The sequence below is a fragment of the Malus domestica genome, chromosome 05 (genome assembly GCF_042453785.1).
Source record: "Malus domestica chromosome 05, GDT2T_hap1".
Lineage (NCBI taxonomy): Eukaryota > Viridiplantae > Streptophyta > Magnoliopsida > Rosales > Rosaceae > Malus > Malus domestica.
The window spans coordinates 6,338,964-6,360,974 of record NC_091665.1 but is presented as its reverse complement, the minus strand read 5'-3'; the positions used below and the strand labels follow the sequence as shown (position 1 = coordinate 6,360,974).

General features: G+C 38.7%; 2 protein-coding genes and 1 long non-coding RNA gene across 5 annotated transcripts; 1 reads left to right on the top strand and 2 right to left on the bottom strand.

Moving 5' to 3' along the window:
• Positions 1–287: 287 nt before the first annotated feature.
• Positions 288–17,416, top strand: LOC103443917 (MADS-box transcription factor 14-like). Of its 3 annotated transcripts, none has more exons than XM_070822161.1 (8): positions 288–549; positions 641–943; positions 14,667–14,748; positions 15,157–15,227; positions 15,297–15,396; positions 16,092–16,133; positions 16,726–16,767; positions 16,887–17,416. In XM_070822161.1, the coding sequence occupies exons 2-8, from the start codon at positions 759–761 to the stop codon at positions 17,097–17,099; spliced, it is 735 nt and encodes a 244-aa protein (XP_070678262.1). In that variant the 5' UTR covers positions 288–549; positions 641–758; the 3' UTR covers positions 17,100–17,416. The 3 variants fall into 3 exon arrangements, with proteins under 3 accessions (XP_070678262.1, XP_070678261.1, XP_028957757.1); XM_070822160.1 differs by having other exon boundaries at positions 393–541; XM_029101924.2 differs by lacking the exon at positions 288–549 and having other exon boundaries at positions 562–943.
• LOC139196357 (uncharacterized) lies at positions 14,973–16,191 on the bottom strand. Its single transcript, XR_011581182.1, has 2 exons — positions 16,065–16,191; positions 14,973–15,210 (listed from the first exon to the last, which is right to left on the bottom strand). It is a non-coding gene; the product is annotated as an uncharacterized lncRNA (long non-coding RNA).
• Positions 17,417–18,466: 1,050 nt separating the features above from the next.
• On the bottom strand, positions 18,467–21,358 carry LOC103443916 (F-actin-capping protein subunit beta). Its single transcript, XM_008382819.4, has 8 exons — positions 21,058–21,358; positions 20,820–20,890; positions 20,394–20,507; positions 20,107–20,189; positions 19,945–20,018; positions 19,701–19,820; positions 18,974–19,069; positions 18,467–18,777 (listed from the first exon to the last, which is right to left on the bottom strand). Exons 1-8 carry the CDS (start codon positions 21,184–21,186, stop codon positions 18,697–18,699), a joined length of 768 nt encoding a protein of 255 aa, XP_008381041.1. The 5' UTR covers positions 21,187–21,358; the 3' UTR covers positions 18,467–18,696.
• Between the last annotated feature and the right edge of the window lie 653 nt (positions 21,359–22,011).

Below are 22,011 nucleotides of genomic sequence, written 5' to 3'. Positions count from 1 at the left end.
CATTTCGGTCGAAGAAGTCCTAATAGAATACCTTTATTTTGTTCCGAAAAATCGCTGAAAATTATCCTATTTCCTCTGCTGGCATCCTCAAGTAGCACCTGCCAGTTCCCTTGCTGACGTGTGCACCAAAAGTAAAACTTTCCTCTTTGGTTCCTGGTACATTTCCTATTTTCACCAATAAACAGCTTTCAAAAAAAAAAAAAAAAAAATTTCACCAATAAACAGAAACGGCACAATCTCATTTATTTTTGAGAGTATTTATCCTCTGCTTCTCCCACTATATCTCTCTCTTCCCATCGAGTACTGTCCTCATTCAAAATATCTTTACTGAGTTGAAACGAGTGGACTCACCCGAGTTCAAGAAGTAAATAGATCGAGGAGAAGACTGCGGGGTCGGTCACATTTTCCATGTTTTCGAAATTAGGCTCAGTGATGACCGCCATCAATCGAGCTGTTAAAATATATGATTAACCGCGGGAGGAAGGCACACGTGGCGGCCAGAGATCCAGCCGATATTCAGCAGACGGAGGCATGAAATTTGGTAAAAAAGTGAAAAACCCCTCTTTCCTTTTTCATTTTTTTGTTTGTTTGTTTCTTTTCTTTGGTTTTCTTTCGCATTCGCTGGTGCTGCTTTTTGTAGGCTTATGGTTAAGGTTTTACCTTTCGCTGGCGGAAACTAGAGAGGGAAACAAGAGAGAGAGAGAGAGAGAGAGAGAGAGAGAGAGTGCGAAATTAAGATCAAGCGAGAGCAGCAAGTGATGGGGCGAGGGAAGGTGCAGCTGAAGCGAATCGACGACAAGATCAGGCGGCAAGTGACGTTTTCGAAGCGGAGAACCGGGCTGATAAAGAAGGCACGTGAGCTGTCCGTGCTCTGCGGGGTGGACGTCGGCCTTGTCATCTTCTCCCCCAAGGGGAGGCTCTACGAGTTCTGTAGCGGCGAGAGGTACGCCCCCCTTAATTTCTTCTTCCTTCCACCGCCTTACTGCTCCCTACTGTGTTACTTTTTGTTTTTTTATTTATTTTTTTCTTTCTTCTGTATGTTGTATGTATCTGTTTGCAGTGGTAGGCTGCTATCTACCATCTTGTAATTTAAAAATTTACCAATCAATGGATCCATTAATTTTATTTAATTTATTTTCTGTGGATGTATTCTCGTTGATATCAATATCGTTCCCATGAATATCTTTAGCTTTCGATATTCTTTGTCCTTTCGGGGTTTCGACTTCTGAATTTCCAGACTTCTCCTACCCATATCACTTTCCAACGCTCGCAATTGGACTAAATTTCCCACTGACTTAGCTTTCACTATTATTATTATTATTTTTGATAGCAAATGCATCTACAACCCTATGGTGTGTGTAGAACATACAAGAGATTAATTGGAGCCACTGCTGCATCCATCGTCCACCGTTGATAAGTAACGAATGAACACCTTTTAGAGGTACCTAAATTATTTGTATTCGGATTGAAGCGCGATCATCATCAAAAGTAATTAAAATACTAAATAAAATTTGGGTTGGCAGAAACTGCCACCTGTATAATATGTTTTGCGTGTTGGTACATTGTAAATATTCAACGGCTGAAGTTATTATAATTTTGAAATGAGCTTCTATTTGTAGTTGTTTAATCAAATTTTAACGGTACAGATTTCCTAATTTGATGAATTAGGAGGAAGGGATCCGGAGATCCATTTCCCTTAATTAGAGAGCATCTGTCTTTTCAAAGGCCATGAGGGAGTACCGAGTTGTTATATGAGTACTGTATATGTACTTAATAAGACAGTGACGGTGCGTACTATATATTAGCTAACAGCCTAATATTATTCCTTTTTCTTCGTCTTCATTGTTAATTAGAGAGCATCTGTCTCTTCAAAGGCCATGAGGGAGTACCGAGTTGTTATATGAGTACTGTATACGTACTTAATAAGGCAGTGACGGTGCGTACTATATATTAGCTAACAGCCTAATATTATTCCTTTTTCTTCGTCTTCATTGTTAATATTGTACGGGGAAAAAGTGGATGCTCTTTTCCCCAACTTAGGTGGATATATGCAAGTATAGATGCTTCCAATATGAGAAAAACTTGCTTATACTCTAGGAACACTATTGTTTTGTTCTAGATTAATAATATACTTAATAATATGATGTCACACATTTTAAGTTTTTCACATAACGTCGTATTGTTGAAGATATCGACATTTTAGGATTTTCAATTCATGTAAGTTTTTCTCATTGAACCAAAAATATCGATCAATTTGGGTTTTATATTTTGAAACTATTTTAAATCATCACAATTGTTGATATTAATCTCCGTTGGTCGATCATGTTATCGATATATATTCTCCCATGTTATGCAAACTTATGACATGATGATATGCGAAACGTTGAACAATAAAGCAAACACACCACACTCAAACACACAGAATTTAGCAATGTTCGGCGAACTTTGCCTGCTCGTGTGACATCTCTTGAGAAATCCTTACCGAACACAAGTGTTGTTCTGAAGTGCTTGAACGAAAGGGGAATAGATCTCAACAATAAGAGCGTTTTATATATCATCGTCTTCATACTTCACATCCATCTTTGATAAATTGGTAACATAATTCTGGAATATATATTGCAAATCTCCACCTTCTTCCAACCGAAGATTGAGAAGTTCATCTTTCAAGAAAAGTTTGTTGGATAAAGTCTTACCCTTTGTAAAATTTCTCAAGTTTCTCCCATGTTTCTTTAGCGCTCATATCCTCATCGACCTATCACATTGTCAACAAGATGTAGCTTGATAGTGCTCTTCGCCCTTATGTCTAACTTATTCTACTGCACATCTATGGTTCTTTTTGATAGGATACTGGGGCTTAGTGATGACTCAGCATGTTGAGTTGATGATGTGGTCGTATTGTTTAGGATAGTATGGTTGAGTTAGTAATATCTGTTAAGTTGTTAGATAGTTAGGAGTTGGTGACTTAGAGGTTAAGCTACCTAGTGCTATATTAGGAAAGATTGTATAGGGAAGGTTGTTGATTTGTTGATGGCAATAAGAAATACTCAGTTACTGTACATTGAGTGAGATGCAGAGCTTGGGTTGTATCATTGGTATCAGCCAGTACTTTCGATCTTACTTGATCCTTCCTCGTGTATGACTCGCCTTGCTTCCAAAAGAACCATGGATACTCGTGTATGGAAGCTCGAATCTTTGTTCGCTGATTTACAGAACGAATAAAGGAATCCAGAAATGAATTAAGAGAATCCAGAGAAGAATATCGTGTAGCCCACAAGTTGATTCTTCAACAGTTGCAATCTTTATCCACAAAGGGTAGTGGTTCTATCGGTCAATCGTCAGAAGACACCCATTCCGATCCGATTCTTCAAGAAATGATGAATACCAATCTAGGTCCTAATTTTTTTTTCGCTCCGATTTAGTTCCCAATTCGTCGAATCAAAGGGCCTTCGTTTCTTAAGATGGATTTTCCCCGATTCGGCGACGGGGATGAACCATTGGTGTGGACCTTTAAAACGGAGCACTATTTCGATTTCTTCAGTATTTATGATCCCACATCGGTTACACCAGAAATGGTGCAGTGGTATTTAAGTCCTTGGGATCCTCCCACCTATCAGGCTAGTCTTTTGGGTTGGGCTCTTCCCTTGGGCTTGAGTACCTAACATTGGTATCAGCTAGTGTCGATCCTCCTCAATCTTTCTCATGTATGCCTCACGCTACTTCCAAACGACCGATGGAGGCGCGCGTCGTCTCCAAGCTGGATACTTTGTTCGACGAATTCAAATAAAAAGTCCATGAATTACGATCGAAATCTTGAGCTGCGATTGAGTTGCTTCTGCAGCAAATCCAATCATTATCAATGAAGTGTAGTGGATTGAATGGCGAATCCTCTGAAGCAACATGTTCTGATCCCAATTGTCCACCGTGTATGAACCCTAATTTTCCACCCAATTTCGATCGGCCTGATCTGCATTTGCAATCTTTCCATCAACGTCCCCTATTTATCAAAATGGATTTTCCCTGTTTTGGTGATGGTGATGAACCCTTGTCGTGGATTTAGAAGGCCGAACACTTACGATTTTTTCCACATCGATGATTCTAAGAAAGTTAAGATGGCTTCTTTCCATTTGGAAGGCGAACCCCTTCAGTGGTTCCAATGGGCGAATTGTGTAGTCAATTACCCTACCTAGGCAGAATTCACAGTAGCTTTGTGTCAAGAGTTCGGACCATCAGAATTTGAAGATTTAGCAGAAAGTCTGGCTAAATTGAGGCAATCAGGGACATTGCGGGACTATATTCTGGAATTCAGACGTTTGGCAAATCGCACATCTGATCACTCCTTTGCTGAAATCTTGGTCTTAAAGCTAAATTACGCCATGATGTCAAGATCTTGAAGCCAAGAAATGTTCTTAAAGCCACGGCCTATGCGCAGCAGATTGATGCCAAGCTTTCGGATTTAAAGGTTAAGTCATTCTCTCATTCTTTTGGTACTTCTGCAATTCGATCTCCTTTACAGAATGTGGGTAATGTGCATATAGGGGATAACAAATTGAAATATGAGAATGTTAGGGAAATAACTCCTGAAGAAGTGGAATATTGTAGAAAAAATGGGTTATGTTTTCACTGTAAGGAGAAATATTCTAGAGGGCATACTTGTGAGAAGAAACAATTATTGCTCATTGATGTGCAACCTTTGTGTGATACTGATACTTCTGAAAATGAGAACTTAGAGCCTAGGTTCCTGACGTTGCGAAGGGGGCAACCTGGAAAGGGCTACCTTAACGGGACAATCAAAGGGTGCGCCGCCGTTAAGAGTGAAAGTCATCAGAGTAAAGGCTGCCGTGGGCGTCGGGTCTCGACCTGCGGAGGGGGCGACCTGGAAAGGGCTACCTTAAAGGGACGACTAGAGGGTGCGCCGCTGTTAAGAGTGAAAGCCACCAGAGTAAGGGCCGTCATGGGCGTCGGGTCTTCCGAAGGGGGGTGTAATGTTATGATCTCACATCGGCTACACCAAAAATGGTGTAGTGGTACTTAAGTCCTTGGGGTCCTCCCGCCTATCAGGCTAGTCTTTTGGGTTGGGCTCTTCCCTTGGGTTTGAGTACCTAACACGAAAACTTCAAGAAAGTGAAGATGACCTCTTTCCATTTTGATGAACTCCTTCAGTGGTTTCAATGGGTGAACTGTTTGGTTAATTTTCCCAAATGGGAGGAATTCACAATGGGCTATTTGTCAAGAATTTGGGCCATCTGAGTTCGAGGATTCGGTTGAAAGTCTGGTGAAATTACGGCAAAGGGGTTCGTTGCGAGATTATATTTTGGAATTCAGAAGGTTAGCCAATCGAACATCAGACATCAATCATTCTCTTTTGAAATCTTTCTTCATTGGGGGTCTCAAATCTGAATTGCGGCACGATGTGAAGATTTTGAAGTCAAGAAATCTTCTTGAAGCTACAACTTATGCTCAACAGCTAGATGCAAAGTTGTCAGATTTAAAGATCCAAGCCTTTCTCGCGTTCTTCTGGTAATTCATCATTTCGTACTCTTTTCCAGAATGTTGCTAATGTGACTATGGGTGATAACAAACCAAGAATTGAAAATGTTAGAAGATTAGCGCCAAAGGAAGTAGAATATTGCAGAAAACATGGCTTATGCTTTCATTTTAAAGAAATGTATGTTAGGGGACATTCTTGTGAGAAGAAACAACTCTTGCTTATTGATTTGCAACCCTCTAGTGATGTTGAAAATTCTGAGAATGACAATTTGGAACCTGAAATCACATCATGTGCACTTTTTGGTACTCCAACTCCTAAATCTATTAAAACCATGAAGGTGGTTGGTAGCATTAAGAGTTGTTATGTGTTTATTCTCATTGATTCAGGCAGTTTGCATAATTTCATTGATTCATCTTTGGTTAAAAGATTAGGGGTCAATTGGACACTTCTCATTCATTTAGTGTTAAAATTGCTGATGGGGGAAAAGTGAATACTGTGGGATCCTTAGGGGGTGCATCTTTGAAGATACAAGATTATCAGTGTGTTACTGATTTATATGCTATGCCACTTGGGGGATGTGATATTGTTTTGGGGGTGCATTGGTTAAGAACGCCTAACCCAGTTCTTTGGGAGTTCGACAAATTGTACATGAAGTTTTGAAAAGGAAATTCAACTTATTGCCTCTCTAGTCCTGAAACACCTACTGAGGTTATTCAGGATGTCTCCATTTTTCAAATGGATAAGCTATAGCAACAAGTCTTCGGTAGGAGCTTTTCTTTTTCAGTTACAATCTGAGGGAATTATTCAACAACCAAATGTCTTAACTGTTGTACAATCTGTGGAGTTACAGATTCTATTGTAGGATTATGACAGTGTCTTTGTCACCCCTAATACACTGTTTGTTAAGAAGTAGTGTGCATTTGGTCAGACTATTAAGGGAATATTTGGGATATATTGTCCCTCAAGAAGGTGTAGTAGTTGACCCTTCTAAATTGGAAGCCCTTACTAACTGGCCAGTCCCCACTTCCATTAAAACACTTAGAGGTTTCCTTGGACTCATTGGTTACAATCGCAAGTTCATTCCACGGTTTGGGAGAATAATATGTTCATTGACAGTGCTCACAAAGAAAAACAACTTCCATTGGTCTAAGGCTGCTACCACTGCATTCAATGAACTTAAACGAGCTATTTGTCTCCTCAGGTTTTAGCCCTTCCTAATTTTTCCCAACCATTCATCATTAAAACTGATGCATCAGGTTTTGGGATTGGAGTTGTCTTGCAGCAATCAGGTAAACTAATTGCATTTACTAGTAAGGCTCTTAGTGTGAAGAATCAATCTTTGTCAGCATATCAAAGGGAAATGATGGCGATTCTTCATGCCATCAAGAAATGGCAATCATATTTAGTTGGCAAACACTGTATCATCAAACTAGGTCATCATAGCCATAAGTTCTTCCTCCAAAATAGACCAAATACCCCATTTCAGCAAAGGTGGGTCTCCAAATTGTTGGGGTTCGATTATGAAATTCAATATAAGCAGGGTTGTGTAACCAAGTGGCTGATGCATTTTCCAAAATTCCCATTGATGAACACTCTCAGAGTTCTAGTACGTTCTTGTCTGCTATTTCCTATCCTTATTTGAGTTGGTTAGATGATCTGAGACGAGATAGTGAGCAAGATACTTGGATTAAAAACAAGATTCAAGAAGTTTTATATCCTTCTGATTCTACAGTGCTTCATACTTTGAGGTATAAGGTGGAAAATGGGTTCTTAAGGTACAAAGATTGAATTGTGTTAAGTTATGCAAGTTCTTGGAAATGCAAAGTTTTCGAGGAGCATCATTACAACCCTATTGCAGGTCATGTTGGGTTTCTAAAAACTTGTAAGAGGATATGTAGAACCTTTCATTGGGATGGCATGAAGAAAGACATCAAGGAAATGGTAGCAAATTGTCAAGTTTGTCAAAAGCAAAAGTATGAGACTCTTGCTCCAGCAGGCTTATTGTAACCATTACCTATTCCTACTAGGATCTGGACTGATATTTCTATGGACTTCATCATCGGGCTACCACAATGCGAAGGAAAAACTGTTATTCGGGTGGTGGTGGATAGGCTTTCGAAGTATGCTCACTTCCTTCCACTTTCTCATCCATATACTGCTACTTTTATGGCACAATTATTTGTGGAAAACATCTTCAAACTCCATGGAATGCCAACTTCAATTGTGTGTGATAGGGATCCGGTTTTCATGAGTAAGTTTTGGAAGGCATTCTTTGCTTCACAAGGTTCATCTCTGTGTTTTAGTTCGGGCTGTCATCCACATACCGATGATCAAACTGAAGTGGTTAATCGATGCTTAGAAACATATCTTAGGTGTTTTTGCAGTCTACAACCTAAGAAATGGGCAACTTGGTGGGCATGGGCAGAATGGAGTTACAACACTGCCCATCATTCAGCAACAAAAATGAGTCCTTATGACGCAGTTTATAGGTAATCACGTCCTGAGGTTCCAGTATATAAAGATGGTACTACAAAATTGGAGATGGTTGACAGGAGCTTGCTTCAGAGAAACAGAATACTTTCTTTCTTAAAAGCTAATCTGTCAGCTGCTCAGAATAGAATGTTTGTCCAAGCCAATAAGCATAGAACTGAGAGAGTTTTTTCGGTGGGAGATATGGTTTACCTAAGATTGGTTTCTTATCAACATTTGTCCTTAGCTGCCCACCCATTTCATAAGCTATAGCCTAAATTCTATGGCCCTTTTGAAGTGTTAGCCAATATTGGTACTGTGGCATACAAGCTCAAGTTGCCCGAGACATCTAAATTGCATCCAGTTTTTCATGTTTCATGCCTTAAGAAACATTTGGGACCTACTGTGCAGCCTACTATTCAATTACCATTGCTCACTGATGATGGGATACTCCAAGATGTGCCAGTAAGGATTTTGGAAAGGAAGTTAGTCAAGAAGGGAAATTCAGCTACAATCGAGGTGCTAGTTCAATGGCAAAATCATCCTCCAGAAGATGCGACTTGGGAGAATTATATTGACTTAAAATCCAAGTTTCCAATGGTGGTTCATTTGTAATCTTGTTTCTGCTGTGTTTGTAATGATGCTTATTAAATTGGTTGTGTAATTTTTGAGTTTTTGTAGTTGAAGTCTTGTGAAACAAGCCTTGTTTTGAGGGAGGGTTATTGATAGGATACTGGGGCTTAGTGATGACTCATCATGTTGAGTTGAAGATGTGGCAGTATTGTTTAGGATAACGTGGTTGAGTTAGTAATATCTGTTAAGTTGTTAGACATTTAGAAGTCGGTGGCTTAGTGGTTAAGCTACCTAGTGCTATTGGCTCATTCTTTATTCTGAGAATAGCGTCTTGCAGATCTCGTTGAATCAAGACATTCTTCATCTTCCTCTGCCATAACGTGAAGTTATCACTTGAGCTTGCCTTGTCACCTGCCATCTCAAAACATTACAACCTTAGCTCTCGATACTATTTGTTGATTTTTATCTCTCTTAGTTGATATCGTTTATCTATAGTCTTTGGTGTTATGGAAACTTATAAGATGGTGTTATGCGATATATGAAAAATAAAGTAAACACGCCACACACAAACTCAACAAATTTGGTGAGGTTCGGCGAACTTTTTCCTACTCCTCGTGTGATTTCTCTTAAAAATCACCTGCACTATGGAGAATAACAACTCCGTTACAAGAACTTATTGAAAACTCTTATACTAAGCTTTAGATCTCTCTACCACTCTTGGCTCTCTACACCCTTGTATTCTTTCTGCTACTCATGTGAATAAACAACCCTCAACAAACCTATTTATACTACGTAGACCGATGGTTACATTCCTTGCAAATATAAAATTTAGAGGAAAACTAACTATGTCCTAATCCTGAACTGATTGGAATTACAAAGAAAACCTATTTTCCATATCTTATGGGAAATAACCAGTGCACATTCCTTTTTTCCTTTCCCAACACTAATTGGAAACCTAAACTTATTTGACCTTGGTAGTTGATGAGCCAAATGACAACAACAATAACTCAACTTATGTTCGATATATATTTACTTATGTGAAATGCATTACCAAACTGTCATATCCTTGCCCAGGGCGGACCACTTCCTGGGCCCGCTCCACCACTGTAGCACGATATTGTCCACTTTGGGCTTATCATTCCCTCACGGTTTTGTTTTTGGGAACTCACGAGCAACTTCCCAGTGGGTCATTCATCTTGGGAGTGCTCTGGCCTCATTCTCGCTTAACTTCGGAGTTCCTACGGAACCCGAAGCCAGTGAGCTCCCAAAAGGCCTCGTGTTAGGTAGAGATGGGAATATACATTTAAGGATCATTCCCTTGGGTGATGTGGGATGTTACAATCCACCCCCTTAGGGGCTCGACGTCCTCGTCGTCACACTTCTGACCAGGGATTGGCTCGGATACCATTTGTCACATCCTGGCCCGGGTCCACCACATCCCGGGCTCGTTCCACCACCGTAACACGATATTGTCCGCTTTGGGCTTAACATACCCTCACTGTTTTGTTTTTGGGAACTCACGAGCAACTTCCCAGTGGGTCACCCATTCTGGGAGTGCTCTGGCCTCCTTCTCGCTTAACTTCGAAGTTCCTACGGAACCCGAAACCAGTGAGCTCCCAAAAGACCTCGTGCTAGGTAGGGATGTGAATATACATTTAAGGATCACTCCCCTGGATGATGTGGGATGTCACAATTATTTGTCCCATCCTGGCCTGGGTGGGCCCGTTCCACCACCGTAACACGATATTGTCCGCTTTGGGCTTACCATTCCCTCACGGTTTTGTTTTTGGGAACTCACGAGTAACTTCCCAGTGGGTCACCCATCCTGGGAGTGCTCTGGCCTCCTTCTCGCTTAACTTCGAAGTTCTTACATAACCCGAAGCCAGTGAGCTCCCAAAAGGCCTCGTGCTAGGTAGGGATGAGAATATACATTTAAGGATCACTCCCCTGGACGATGTGGGATGTCACAATCCACCTCCCTTAGGGGCCTGACGTCCTCGTCGGCACATTTTCGGCCAGGGATTGGCTCTGATACCAATTTGTCACATCCCGGCTCGGGGCATACCACTTCTCGGGCCCACTCCACCACTGTAGCACGATATTGTCTGCTTTGGGCTTACCATTCCCTTAGGGTTTTGTTTTTGGGAACTCACGAGCAACTTCCCAGTGGATCACCTATCCTGGGAGTGCCCTGGCCTCCTTCTCGCTTAACTTCGGAGTTCCTACGGAACCTGAAGCCAGTGAGCTCCCAAAAGGCCTCGTGCTAGGTAGAGATGGGAATATACATTTAAGGATCATTTCCCTGGGCGATGTGGGATGTTACAATCCACCCCCCCTTAAGGGCCCGACATCCTCGTCGTCACACTTCCGGCCAAGGATTGGCTCTGATACCATTTGTCACATCCCGGCCTGGGTCCACCACATCCCGGGCCCGTTCCACCACCGTAACACGATATTGTCCACTGGGCTTATCATTCCCTCAAGGTTTTGTTTTTGGGAACTCACGAGCAACTTCCCAGTGGGTCACCCATTCTGGGAGTGCTCTGGCCTCCTTCTCGCTTAACTTCGAAGTTCCTACCATTCCCTCAAGGTTTTGTTTTTGGGAACTCACGAGCAACTTCCCAGTGGGTCACCCATCCTAGGAGTGCTCTGGCCTCCTTCTCGCTTAACTTCGAAGTTCCTAAGGAACCCGAAGCCAGTGAGCTCCCAAAAGGCCTCGTGCTAGGTAGGGATGTGAATATACATTTAAGGATCACTCCCCTGGGCGATGTGGGATGTCACACAAACCATTTGGCAACATAAGATGCCAAACATTGAATTATATTGATCAAGTTCTTATCTGAATAATGTGTGATTCATATTCATTGATTATTGAATTCAGTAGTACAATAAAACATTGCACCGTAACTGGAGAAACAATCACATACCTTATCTTACCATCGACTAGATTATCACATACCTCAACCATTCGTAAATTATCTGATCACATCTAATTTGTGAACAAAGAGATATGGAATGCAAAGTGTCGAAAAGGAAGTAATACTAGCTTTTATAAGCAACTAAAATAGTGACTAATCAATATAATTACCATTTGACTGATGGAAGTTGTGAGTGACACTTGCTATTATATGTCGATATTATGGTACACTCTCATGTTTTAATAGTTTTACGCATATACGCGGGTGAATTTGTGAGTGAATCTGTAACACCACATCAACATGTAAAGTGGTGTTTCCATCACACGATAGAATTCCTTCAAGAATTCACTGAAAAATTGTATAGCACGATATGTTGAGATGATAAGTTTCCCTGCATAATTAAGGAGTCGTATGGTAATAGTTAAAGATTAACGTCTAAGTTGCTATGCATGCATGTCGTGAGCATGTATGAGATCGATGAAGTTTGTTTGGTTGCATGACGTGAGTTAGCGAAAGGATCATTAATCAGAGTAGCCAAAGTCTACTCTTGAGCATATATGCATCTGATATCGTTTTAGGGTTAATAAGATTCTATTCGTTCGATTTGCATGGTTTGTTAACCATCTTGAACTCAAAAACTAAAAAATAAAATAGTAATTAGTAGTATATTTGTATATATCCTCACTCTGTGGCTAATGACCATGTTAATTACAAGAATATAAATCTTGAACTCTTACTGCAGAAAGAAGAAAGATGTAGTCTATTCTATGAAGGGCGGCCAAGGTACATCTGTTCATAAACGTCAAAAAAATCTTATGTAGCATTATAAATATTTAAATATAGGAAAGAGAGGACCAAGATCAAAATCTATGGACAAAGTTAAAAAAAAAAAAATCATCTAATAATTTATTTTTTATAAAAAAAATTATGTTGTTATAATTTAAAAAAAAAGAAGTTTTATTACATATGATCTGGTTATAAATGTGAAATTAATTAGCTGTTACTCATATTAGGGAACGTTAAGATGGTCACAAGTATGTACTTCATAGAATGAATGCAATAAATATATAGATAAGTTTTGAATGCATTCTAATAAAATATGTGCATGAAATATGTGTATGCATGATAATCCACTGACTCTGAAGAGTCCTAGGTTGTCATACCTCATTGTTTGCCATCTGGCTTCGAGTAAAACAAAACCGACCGAGATTCGAGAAACTTATCCATTGCTTCCAAAACCAAACCAGAATGTGAAAGACCAGTCCAAAACAAACTACGGATACAGGAATAACTCAACTCCTCGTTCCCTCGTCCATTTAGTGATCGCGAGTTTTTAAACTTAATACGTAGACAATGTGATTAGTGATGTTAAGTATGAAGATTGTTAGATTTATACGTGCCAACTTGTTTGGACATAGGGGGAGTATCTCAACTTCTTATAGATCCTTACCAGACGACAAGGGATTTACATATCCCTATGCTGGATAATTCTTCACAACGTCACACATCTCATTACAGTGGCTACACTCAAGCCAAGCATGTGTGCAACACATACTAGGTGAGTGGAGCACATGTGGTCCTTGACAACGCATATTAGGTATCATGGAGTATGTGTGATCCTTTAGCTTCACACGCGAGCCAAAATGGTCTGATGTAAATAAGAAAAGTGGAAGAATAGCCAAACTCCTTCTAAGCCCTTGCAAAGTTTAGAAGGGTTGTCGAAGTAGTCATGGCATGAGCCTTACATTCAGAGTTTTCTTTTGTTATTATTATTAAATAGAGGGAGGAAGGTTCGTAACTTTACAATAATTTGGTAAATATGAAAGTTTTGAACCTGTGACGTATAAGTGAAAATCTAATACACTATCATCTAAAGCTATTAGACTATATGATCCTTACATTTAGAGTAAAATTGTAAATGTCGTTTTCATATACGACCATATGCGCCTTACATTTAGACCATCCAGTTAGATATTAGACCATAGACCATATGCATGGAACAGTGAATACTTAAAAACTGTCCCTTTCATATGCTCTTCTAATTGGCTTTCCAACCCTCGGGAGTTTTTATTTACATAAAGTATTGGATAAGATCATAAGCCCACAACAAATACACAAAAAAAGCATCCCATAAAAAAAAGGAAGGAAAAAAGTGCATGAAAAGACACAAACACATAATATTGTCATGAAACTCACTTCCTCTTTCCAATCATCGGATAGAGCCAAAATCGATCTTTAAAGATTCTTGCAACTCATAGAGGGTCAACATCTAACCTCAAAGGAGACAAATTGCCATTCCTTTCGAGGACAAACTACATTTAGTCCATGTAGTTTGCACAAAAATTTACTTTTATCCCCTATAGTTTCAAATGTTTCCATTCAAGGATATCTATTAATTTTAGCTCTAATACGTACCATGTTAGATTATGAATGTTCAATGCAAAACCAATTGGAAATACATGGAAACTTCAAGTTCTTTTAAGCACTTAATGCAAGAGATTCTTCAAAATGTCACAATTCTCACTTACTTAGGAACAAGTGTTTCTGTTAAGCCTAACATGTGCTTAGCCAGTATTATAGTGTAAGCATCTAAAATACAATTGGCAATCGCGAAAAGATCCAAAACTCCTTTTGCCAAACTTCTATCTCTAATGTGAGATACTCTTAACAAGGACACACACAACTGTCGAGGCCCATAGGTTAGAATTTTGTACACATTTGGAACATGGCTAAATTAGAAGGGAATATGGACATGTGTTGGTCTTGTCTCTTTGTGCTCTGGACAATTGATTTAGATTGGATATTCACATTCTAATGTGGCATCCTTAAAGTCCAATTATCGCTTGGTATGTCCAATTTAGATTGGATATTCACATTCTAATATGGTATTAGAGTATGCTATCCTTAAGTCTAATTTTCACTTTGTACGGTTTACACGTAATAGATACTCTTAATCGACACATGAGAGGAGCCGTGTTTTGAGTTATTTTACAATAGAAAATAGAAAAGGAAGTTTTTCCCTAGTTTTTAAAATGGTCTGGCCCCTACCTCCTATTTCCAATTTAATCTATTTTCTATATGAATTATATTCTTACAAATGTTATTTCTTCTACAGCAAGTATATCATTGATGGTTTATTTCTTTCATATTAATTAATGCACAAAATAATCTTGCTTATGGTTTGTATTTTTTTTTCCTTGTGACCTTCATTACTTCAGTTTTGGAAAGCTTGTCGAGCGTTACCAGATACATAATGATGAGGAAATTGGTACTTCCAAGGATGCTGGTGGTACTGACAAGGTTAGTCAAACGTTTTACTCTGCACAAAATTACTTTCAAATTACTCGTAAAATGTTAAATTGTAGATTGAATTCACCTATATGTTAATCCACCGAGTTATCGAGCTCGGTGAAACGGTAAGCTTGATATACGCTGTTGGCTTATAAGAAACCAATTTAGTTATCGGTGATACTCACCCATATTGATCATGAAAGAAGTTATTGAAATAACACAGCATGAGAAAATAAAATTGAAGTTATTGAACTAACAGTTCAACCAATTTACTGTATTTGTTAGGACTTCAAGTTTTGTATCATTGTCAAAATAGTTACAAACACCAGTAGCAATACTTTGAGCCTATGTTCTCTGGATAAGAATAGAGGTTTATCATTTACCGTATCGTCTCTTCTCACATTCTGCTAATCTCAGATGCAGAAGAATAATTCCGAAGGGAGTGGTCTCCGCACAGGCGCTAACCAATCTCTGAAAATGATTCAAAGGTAAGTATCATGTATAGAAGCTTCGTTGCATTTCACCCACATGACGGGGGTCTGATTATGTGTTTGCAGTGATATGGAAGCACAAGACATTGAAAATCTAGATATTCCAGAGCTTACCCAGCTTGAGGAGGAATTGGATGCAGTTTTAAGACGAACAAGATCAAGAAAGGTTGCAACTCTTTTTCTACTCAGACCATAATTAATTAAAAGAAGCTAATATATAGCAGTGTGGTTTCACTTAGACTGGTTTCAATAGCTCTTTCAATTAAGTGAAGTACCTATTGCCGGAATATAGTTTCTTTTTCTAGCTGGGATTGCGTCGAAGATCAATAATGTTTTTGTCCTTGAGTTTTGGAAGTTGGTAAATATTGTGAAAAGTATTAATTTCTGGACAATTGTGTTAGTGGTCACTTGTATTGTTTCCATGATATATATCAAGGTATTTCTTCAGGTTTTGAGTGAACAACATCAGTGTGATTTCATCAGTGTTTCATCAGGTTTTTGAGTGAACAATATGATTCATCCATGAAACTGTAATTTCATCAGTGTAACAACATCAGTGTTTCACGATAGAAGTTCACTGATATTTGATAATTTCAGTAATTCCAGTAATTCCAGAGACTAATGTATGTGTGCACTAATATAAATTCTGTTATTTTTTATGGAATTACTGTGTCATAAATAACTAGGAATATGAAGAAAAGAAAATATGGGTTCGAGTCACTCGACTATCATTGAAATAAACACACAATAGTAACAGATAAGTGAAGTGTTCATATAATTTGCGTCGTGTATTGGAAGTACAGGAATTTTAATAGATTGGAGGTAAAAACTCACTTGAGTTGAGTACTATTGATAATGCAGACACAGCTGATGACGGAAACCTGTACAGCTCTTATCGAGACGGTATGCATTCTTTCTCTGACATCATCAAACTTCAACTATGAACAGAAAGTGTTTTATGTTTTGAAGAGTGTTCACATTAATTAGCAGGATATACGCTTTGTTAAAGTGGAGATTGAAGAGGGTTTTACTGCCCAGTTTTGGTATACTATTACTAGTACAGATTTGTATTTGCATTCTAGCTCATGAGATTGGAAGGGGTTCTAATTCTATTCTCTTGCCAATTGCAATCTGTCTGAGGGCATATCCGCTTTACACATGTGCTGATGAGCGGTCCATGTGTGCTGTGGATATGCCCTCCCTACAACTCAAGGTTCGTGCAGGGACTTGCATTTTTGTTGCTTCATTTTTTTTTGTGGTTTCGGAGAAGGGGAGGGAAAGAGTAAATTAAGATCAACTATATCTGTTCACTAATACTTTTCTTATATTCTCAGTTGTCTGATCACTACATTTCTGGTGCCATATATATCTATATATTCTATGTTACTGATTATTAATTTGGTGCAATTGATATGTTGCTGCAAATATTTGTAGAGTTATTTTGACAGTGCTGATTTGAATTTGGTGTCTTATGCATGGCTCTAAATCTGAACAGGAAAAACAGCTGAAAGAAGAGAAGCTTCTCCTAGAAAATGAGGTGTATAAATATATAATTATATATTTGTTTAGTTACTGAAAAAATGAAGGTAGAAATTGTGATAGAAAAGCAAGCGAAAAACAAATACTCACAGTGGCTTAATGGCTTTGATTTTTTAGATTGCAGCACTGAAGCTGAAGCAGCAGCAGAGCAAGGACCGAGCTGCCGACGAGGAACCAGATCAGCAGAGCACTTTCGCCGCTAATAACACCACCACCACCACCACCAACAGCTGCTGCAGCGACGACAATGTTCCGGCCATCAAACTTCATTTATTTCTTTCTGAAAAAAGAAAACATAACGCGGACACGGACACGGACCAAACCAACTAACTGCAAGCCCAGGATATGATACAAATACTACATGCAGGGCAGGGTGATCATTCAAACAACAAATATTGTCCTTAATTAAAACACAATCGTCCAAAAACTGATTCGATTCACCGAGATTTCACACTACTGTCATTCCCTTGATAACTATCAAGTGACAGTGTTGTTCGCTGTAACTTTCAATTTGTATTTGCAACAAAAAACAAGAGAAATAGTTATGACTTCCTCCTGTAAGAAACACACTTTCCACTTAAACGCTGACAGCCGTTTACATGGTAGACCATGCCACTTAATATCTTAACATTTGCAGATTACCATCACATGAATGAATTACTCATCCATATAAATTTTGCGGCCACAATTTGAAAATTCCGGATATTGCAGTATGAAGAAAAGAATCCAGAAGATCGATTTTGGAAGCTATCAAGCTCTTCCAGGTCCTGCCATGCCGAGACAGGTGCCGCCGACGTTGAGCTGCTCATCCCGAGGACGGAAACATTGTTGTTTTGGGTCATTCCAAAAGATTTCACCGGCAAATCTACTTCTCGTCGAGAGGCTTCTTTAGATTATTCGATTGAGATTTTGAGGAATTTTAATGGATTTATAAATACATTAATTTTGATGAAGTTTAATTGGCTTTTAGTGATTCCGTGTAATTTCCACTCGTTAATTAATTCATTCATTTGGTTATGATTAATTGATCTCTCTTTGCTGGTTATGATCATTTGTTATGTCTTTGGTGGTGGCTATGATAAATTATTATTTCTTTGCTGGTTTTCATTTGTTATTCCTTTGTGTTTTTTACCTCAACTATTAGGTCAGTTTCATACCTCATCTTTAAAAAATTTCAATGTCATACCTCATCTACGAATTTTTTACAATTTCATATCTTCCGTAAGTTTTCTGTCAATTCTTTCGTTAAATAGTAACGTGGCTTGAAACTGAACTCTTTAAAAAATTTAATTAAATATTAAAAAACTAAAAAAAATCATTTAATATATATATTTTTTTGCATAGGGAACCATCCCTTTCTTCCCCATCCACGTCACCTTTTTACTACCATAGTAAAAGGCCATTTGCATTTGTTATTTGGTTTTATCATTTTTTATTTCTTCATTATTTGTTATTTTGTATTTACACTCTTATTTTTAAGTCCTAAAAATCAGTTCGTTGTTACACAGAGCATTGATATGCTTCGAAACTCAACGCACTTTGCATCTCCTTCTGTGGGCCCAAAATTAGACCACACGTACAAGAGACCTCTTTGCTTAGAGGCAACCCTTGATTTGGTTGTTGCAACTCCATCGATTGCACCCAACAACAGTCTGATCTGGTGTAGTTGTGTGTAGATAACCGACTAGTAACACAAATGAAAGAAACATGAGGCCTTTTCGATTGACAAACCAGCCATCTTCTCCGCTGTGCAACGGCAGAAAGGCCAAGCGGAACAAATCAATATGAAAGTAAATTTCAAAAGAAAATAATGTCATACACACAAAGTACGCTGAAACCCCAATCACCCAGTTAAGCAAGTTTGACAACCGACTCCTAGTGAATTACTCGTATTCTCCCTTTTTGGTAGACTATAGAATATGCCTCATCAGCTGTCGGGCAGTCTCATCACTACTTCAGATGGCGGTCGTAATGTGCAAACCATCTCTTTCGTCTTCCCAAAATAAACCTGCCATAGCAGAAATATGAAAGTTTAAAATTTCACAGATAGAGTTTAAGAGGTATTCCGCCGTTTCAGAGGTGATGGCCTAAAGTTTAAGCCTGGGCCATGACTCTTAGTTCAATAACTTGCTGAAACATCCTATAATCAGAACTATAGAGCGGCACAAAGAATGGTAAAATACGCATGTAAGGAACCACAGTACCTGATCCAGTGAATTTCTCAGCTTGCTCTCCATTTCTTCGATCATTCTTCCCATGTTACAAAGATGGCCTTCTTCAGTTGACAGGTGCATATTCATCTACAATGCCAAAAAGGAGTATTTGATCCATCCCAAGATATCATACAAATAGTACATGCAGGGCAGCATAGAAAAACAGATTTTGGGTGATCATTCAAACTACAAATCTTTTGCTTAATTAATTTAAACCACATCAGGTCCATCAGTATAACACGATACACCTAAAGTTGATCCACAGAGATTACACAGCACTGTCCTTGGTGCACATCAAGTTCTTCCTCTCTTATCAAAAGAGACAGAAGAGTTGTTCACTAGCACATTCACTTGCTAAAAAATGATATGTATTTGCAAGAAAAAAAAAAGAGAAATAGTTCCCTGATACGAACTCCTCCTCCTGTTCAAAACACGCTTATCACTTCAATGTTGATCTCCGAGAGCAATTTAGATGCTAGACCATGCCAATTCATATCAAAACATGTACAGTTCACATCACATGGATGAATTACTCATTCGGATATAGTAGGTGCCCACAATTTGAAAATTCCAGACATTGCATAAAGAAAAATTAAACATTCTTAGAAAGAGAAGAAAAGGAAGAAATAGGGGTGACGAAGGAGAACATTTCTCTCCAAACTGACTTCCTTGTACCTCTTAAAAAATTGTTTCCACAATTAAAATCGATTATGATTACCTGTCGTCTAATTGATCCAGACAAACTGAATGTGCCTGACGACTCATTATCTGTAGTCAAAGACAGCATTACAGTACTTGTTAAACGGTAATGGGCTGTTCCTTCCTCCTCCGGACCCACCTATGTAAGAAAAAAGTTCCAGAATGGCAATTAGTGTAAGTGTGAAAGGGGAGGGAGTGTCAGGACGGCATGAACACCTTCACTACAGATCTACATTGTTCCTTCCATGAAATATAGAGTTTACCTCAATCACATGTATAGCATCCCATGCCCCCTCCTGCAGATAACCTCGCCGACCTTGCCCTGTCTTGGAGCCATCTAAATTCCCACAAATAATTGAAATCAGCAAATACGCATATAACAGAAAATAAATTTTATGTGCTTCGAGATAGTTCAGGCAACAGACCTTTTTTTATTAAAAAGCAGCCTACAAAACCTTCGTTATCATCCTCCCACATATAAACTGATGAAATGCCACCTTCATAATACCTACCAAATTACCGGTCAATCAAGCTGTACTAAATCTTCAGAATGAAACAAAGAACTGAATCATTGTGCTAAAATAAATTGCACGAGGATACTTTCTACACATTCTCGCTTCTTGTATTGCTTCTTCTGTTTTGAAAATTAGATAACGGAAAGAAAAACCATTGCAAAGAATAACGCAAGAACGAGGTAAGTAAAGAACCTCACTGGTCACGATAAATGGCAAAGATGTCGTTGGCTTCAACTTCAAGTTTCCTCAGCTCTAAAGATGGGAGGCTGCCGTCTTCTAGCGGCGGATGATATTTGTTTGACCAAGGTGATCTACATGGAAACATAGGAGCACGAAAAAAACACTATAGACAATTGAAATTCACAGAACAGAAACAATTATACGAAAAAATTAAACTACTGGTTTACATAGTTATACATGCATTTCACTAATCACATCAATAAATCTGCATAAAAACCCAAAAAAAATCAAATTAAATTCATAAAAATATACCAAACATCCAGATTCACAAGTCAAAGCCAGATCTGCTACCTCTAAAATGTCCCCCCAAAATGTGGCAATTGAAGCATAATATATGAAAAATCTAACACGAACCCATCAAAGTTGACAAGGAACTGAATTACCTGTAAGAGTCTGCATCTCTGTTATATTCACACAGAATGAACTCCTTCCCGTATTCCATATCGCACAAAACCTGCTTTTTGGTAAATCATAGCATCAGAGTCACTTTAAAATTCGATTTTCAGAACAACGTTTCCGTTGCTTTTGGGATTGTTATGAAACCCTAAGAGAAAGAAAACTGGAAAGTGAAAATTGGATTGGATTGGACAGGATTTTCTCGGGAAACAAACAGGGCAGAACCTGGAGAGGCTGATCGACTTGAGAGAGGAGATCGGATGAGTGCTGGGGGAGAAGGGAGAGAAGGGCGGAGAGAGACGTCTCGGTGTGCTTGGGAGGCATCCGCCGCATCAGTCCCATCGCCGCTTCCATTTTTCCTCTTTCCTTTTCTTTTCCTTTTGTTTGTTTATTTGTTCGGGTTGATAAAACTCCAGAGAAGCGAAGCAAAAAGAAAAGAGGCGCCTTGTTTCGTTTGACCCGAGTTTCCCTCTCCAAATCTCTCTCACACGCTGAATTTTTTTAGGCTTGTTATATTAATATCCATGTATTGTTGAATACACCTCACATATTTAATACACTTCATATTTACTTTTTTAATTAAAATTTTTCTTAATACCTCCAACATACTTTTCTATAATAACCTCATACTCACACTCTCAACATACGCACCTTACATTTCTATATACACACCCTATATTTTCTCCATACACCCCCGGTACACTTCAAAATGACTTTTTTTCTTTCTCTGTGCTATATGTACCTTGATACGAAATCACTCATGTCATATCAGGATTTTCTTATTGCTAGAGAGGTTCAAATAGAGGAAGGTAGAAGTTGCACGTTTGGGGAACCTTACAAAAGTGAAACGGCAAAATTTCTTTGCGAAAGAAGGCGATGACTGTAATCTGAGACCAATGAAGTTTAAATTTCACCACTTATGACTGTACATTTTGAACAAGATGAAGCTTTCGAAATATCGATTTCCTGTTCTACTCGTCAAAAATAATTTTTCTCAATCAACGAGTTTGTAATTTCATTGGTTAGGCTTTTTGATCTACAATGGAGAGTGAGAGTGGTTTATAGAGTCGAAGAAGATAAATAATATTATGATATACATGTTAAAAGTTGTTGATGCACAAAACCGGAGGTCTTGGAACAACGTAAATCCGACTGTGAATCTGCATGAAATGTAAATAA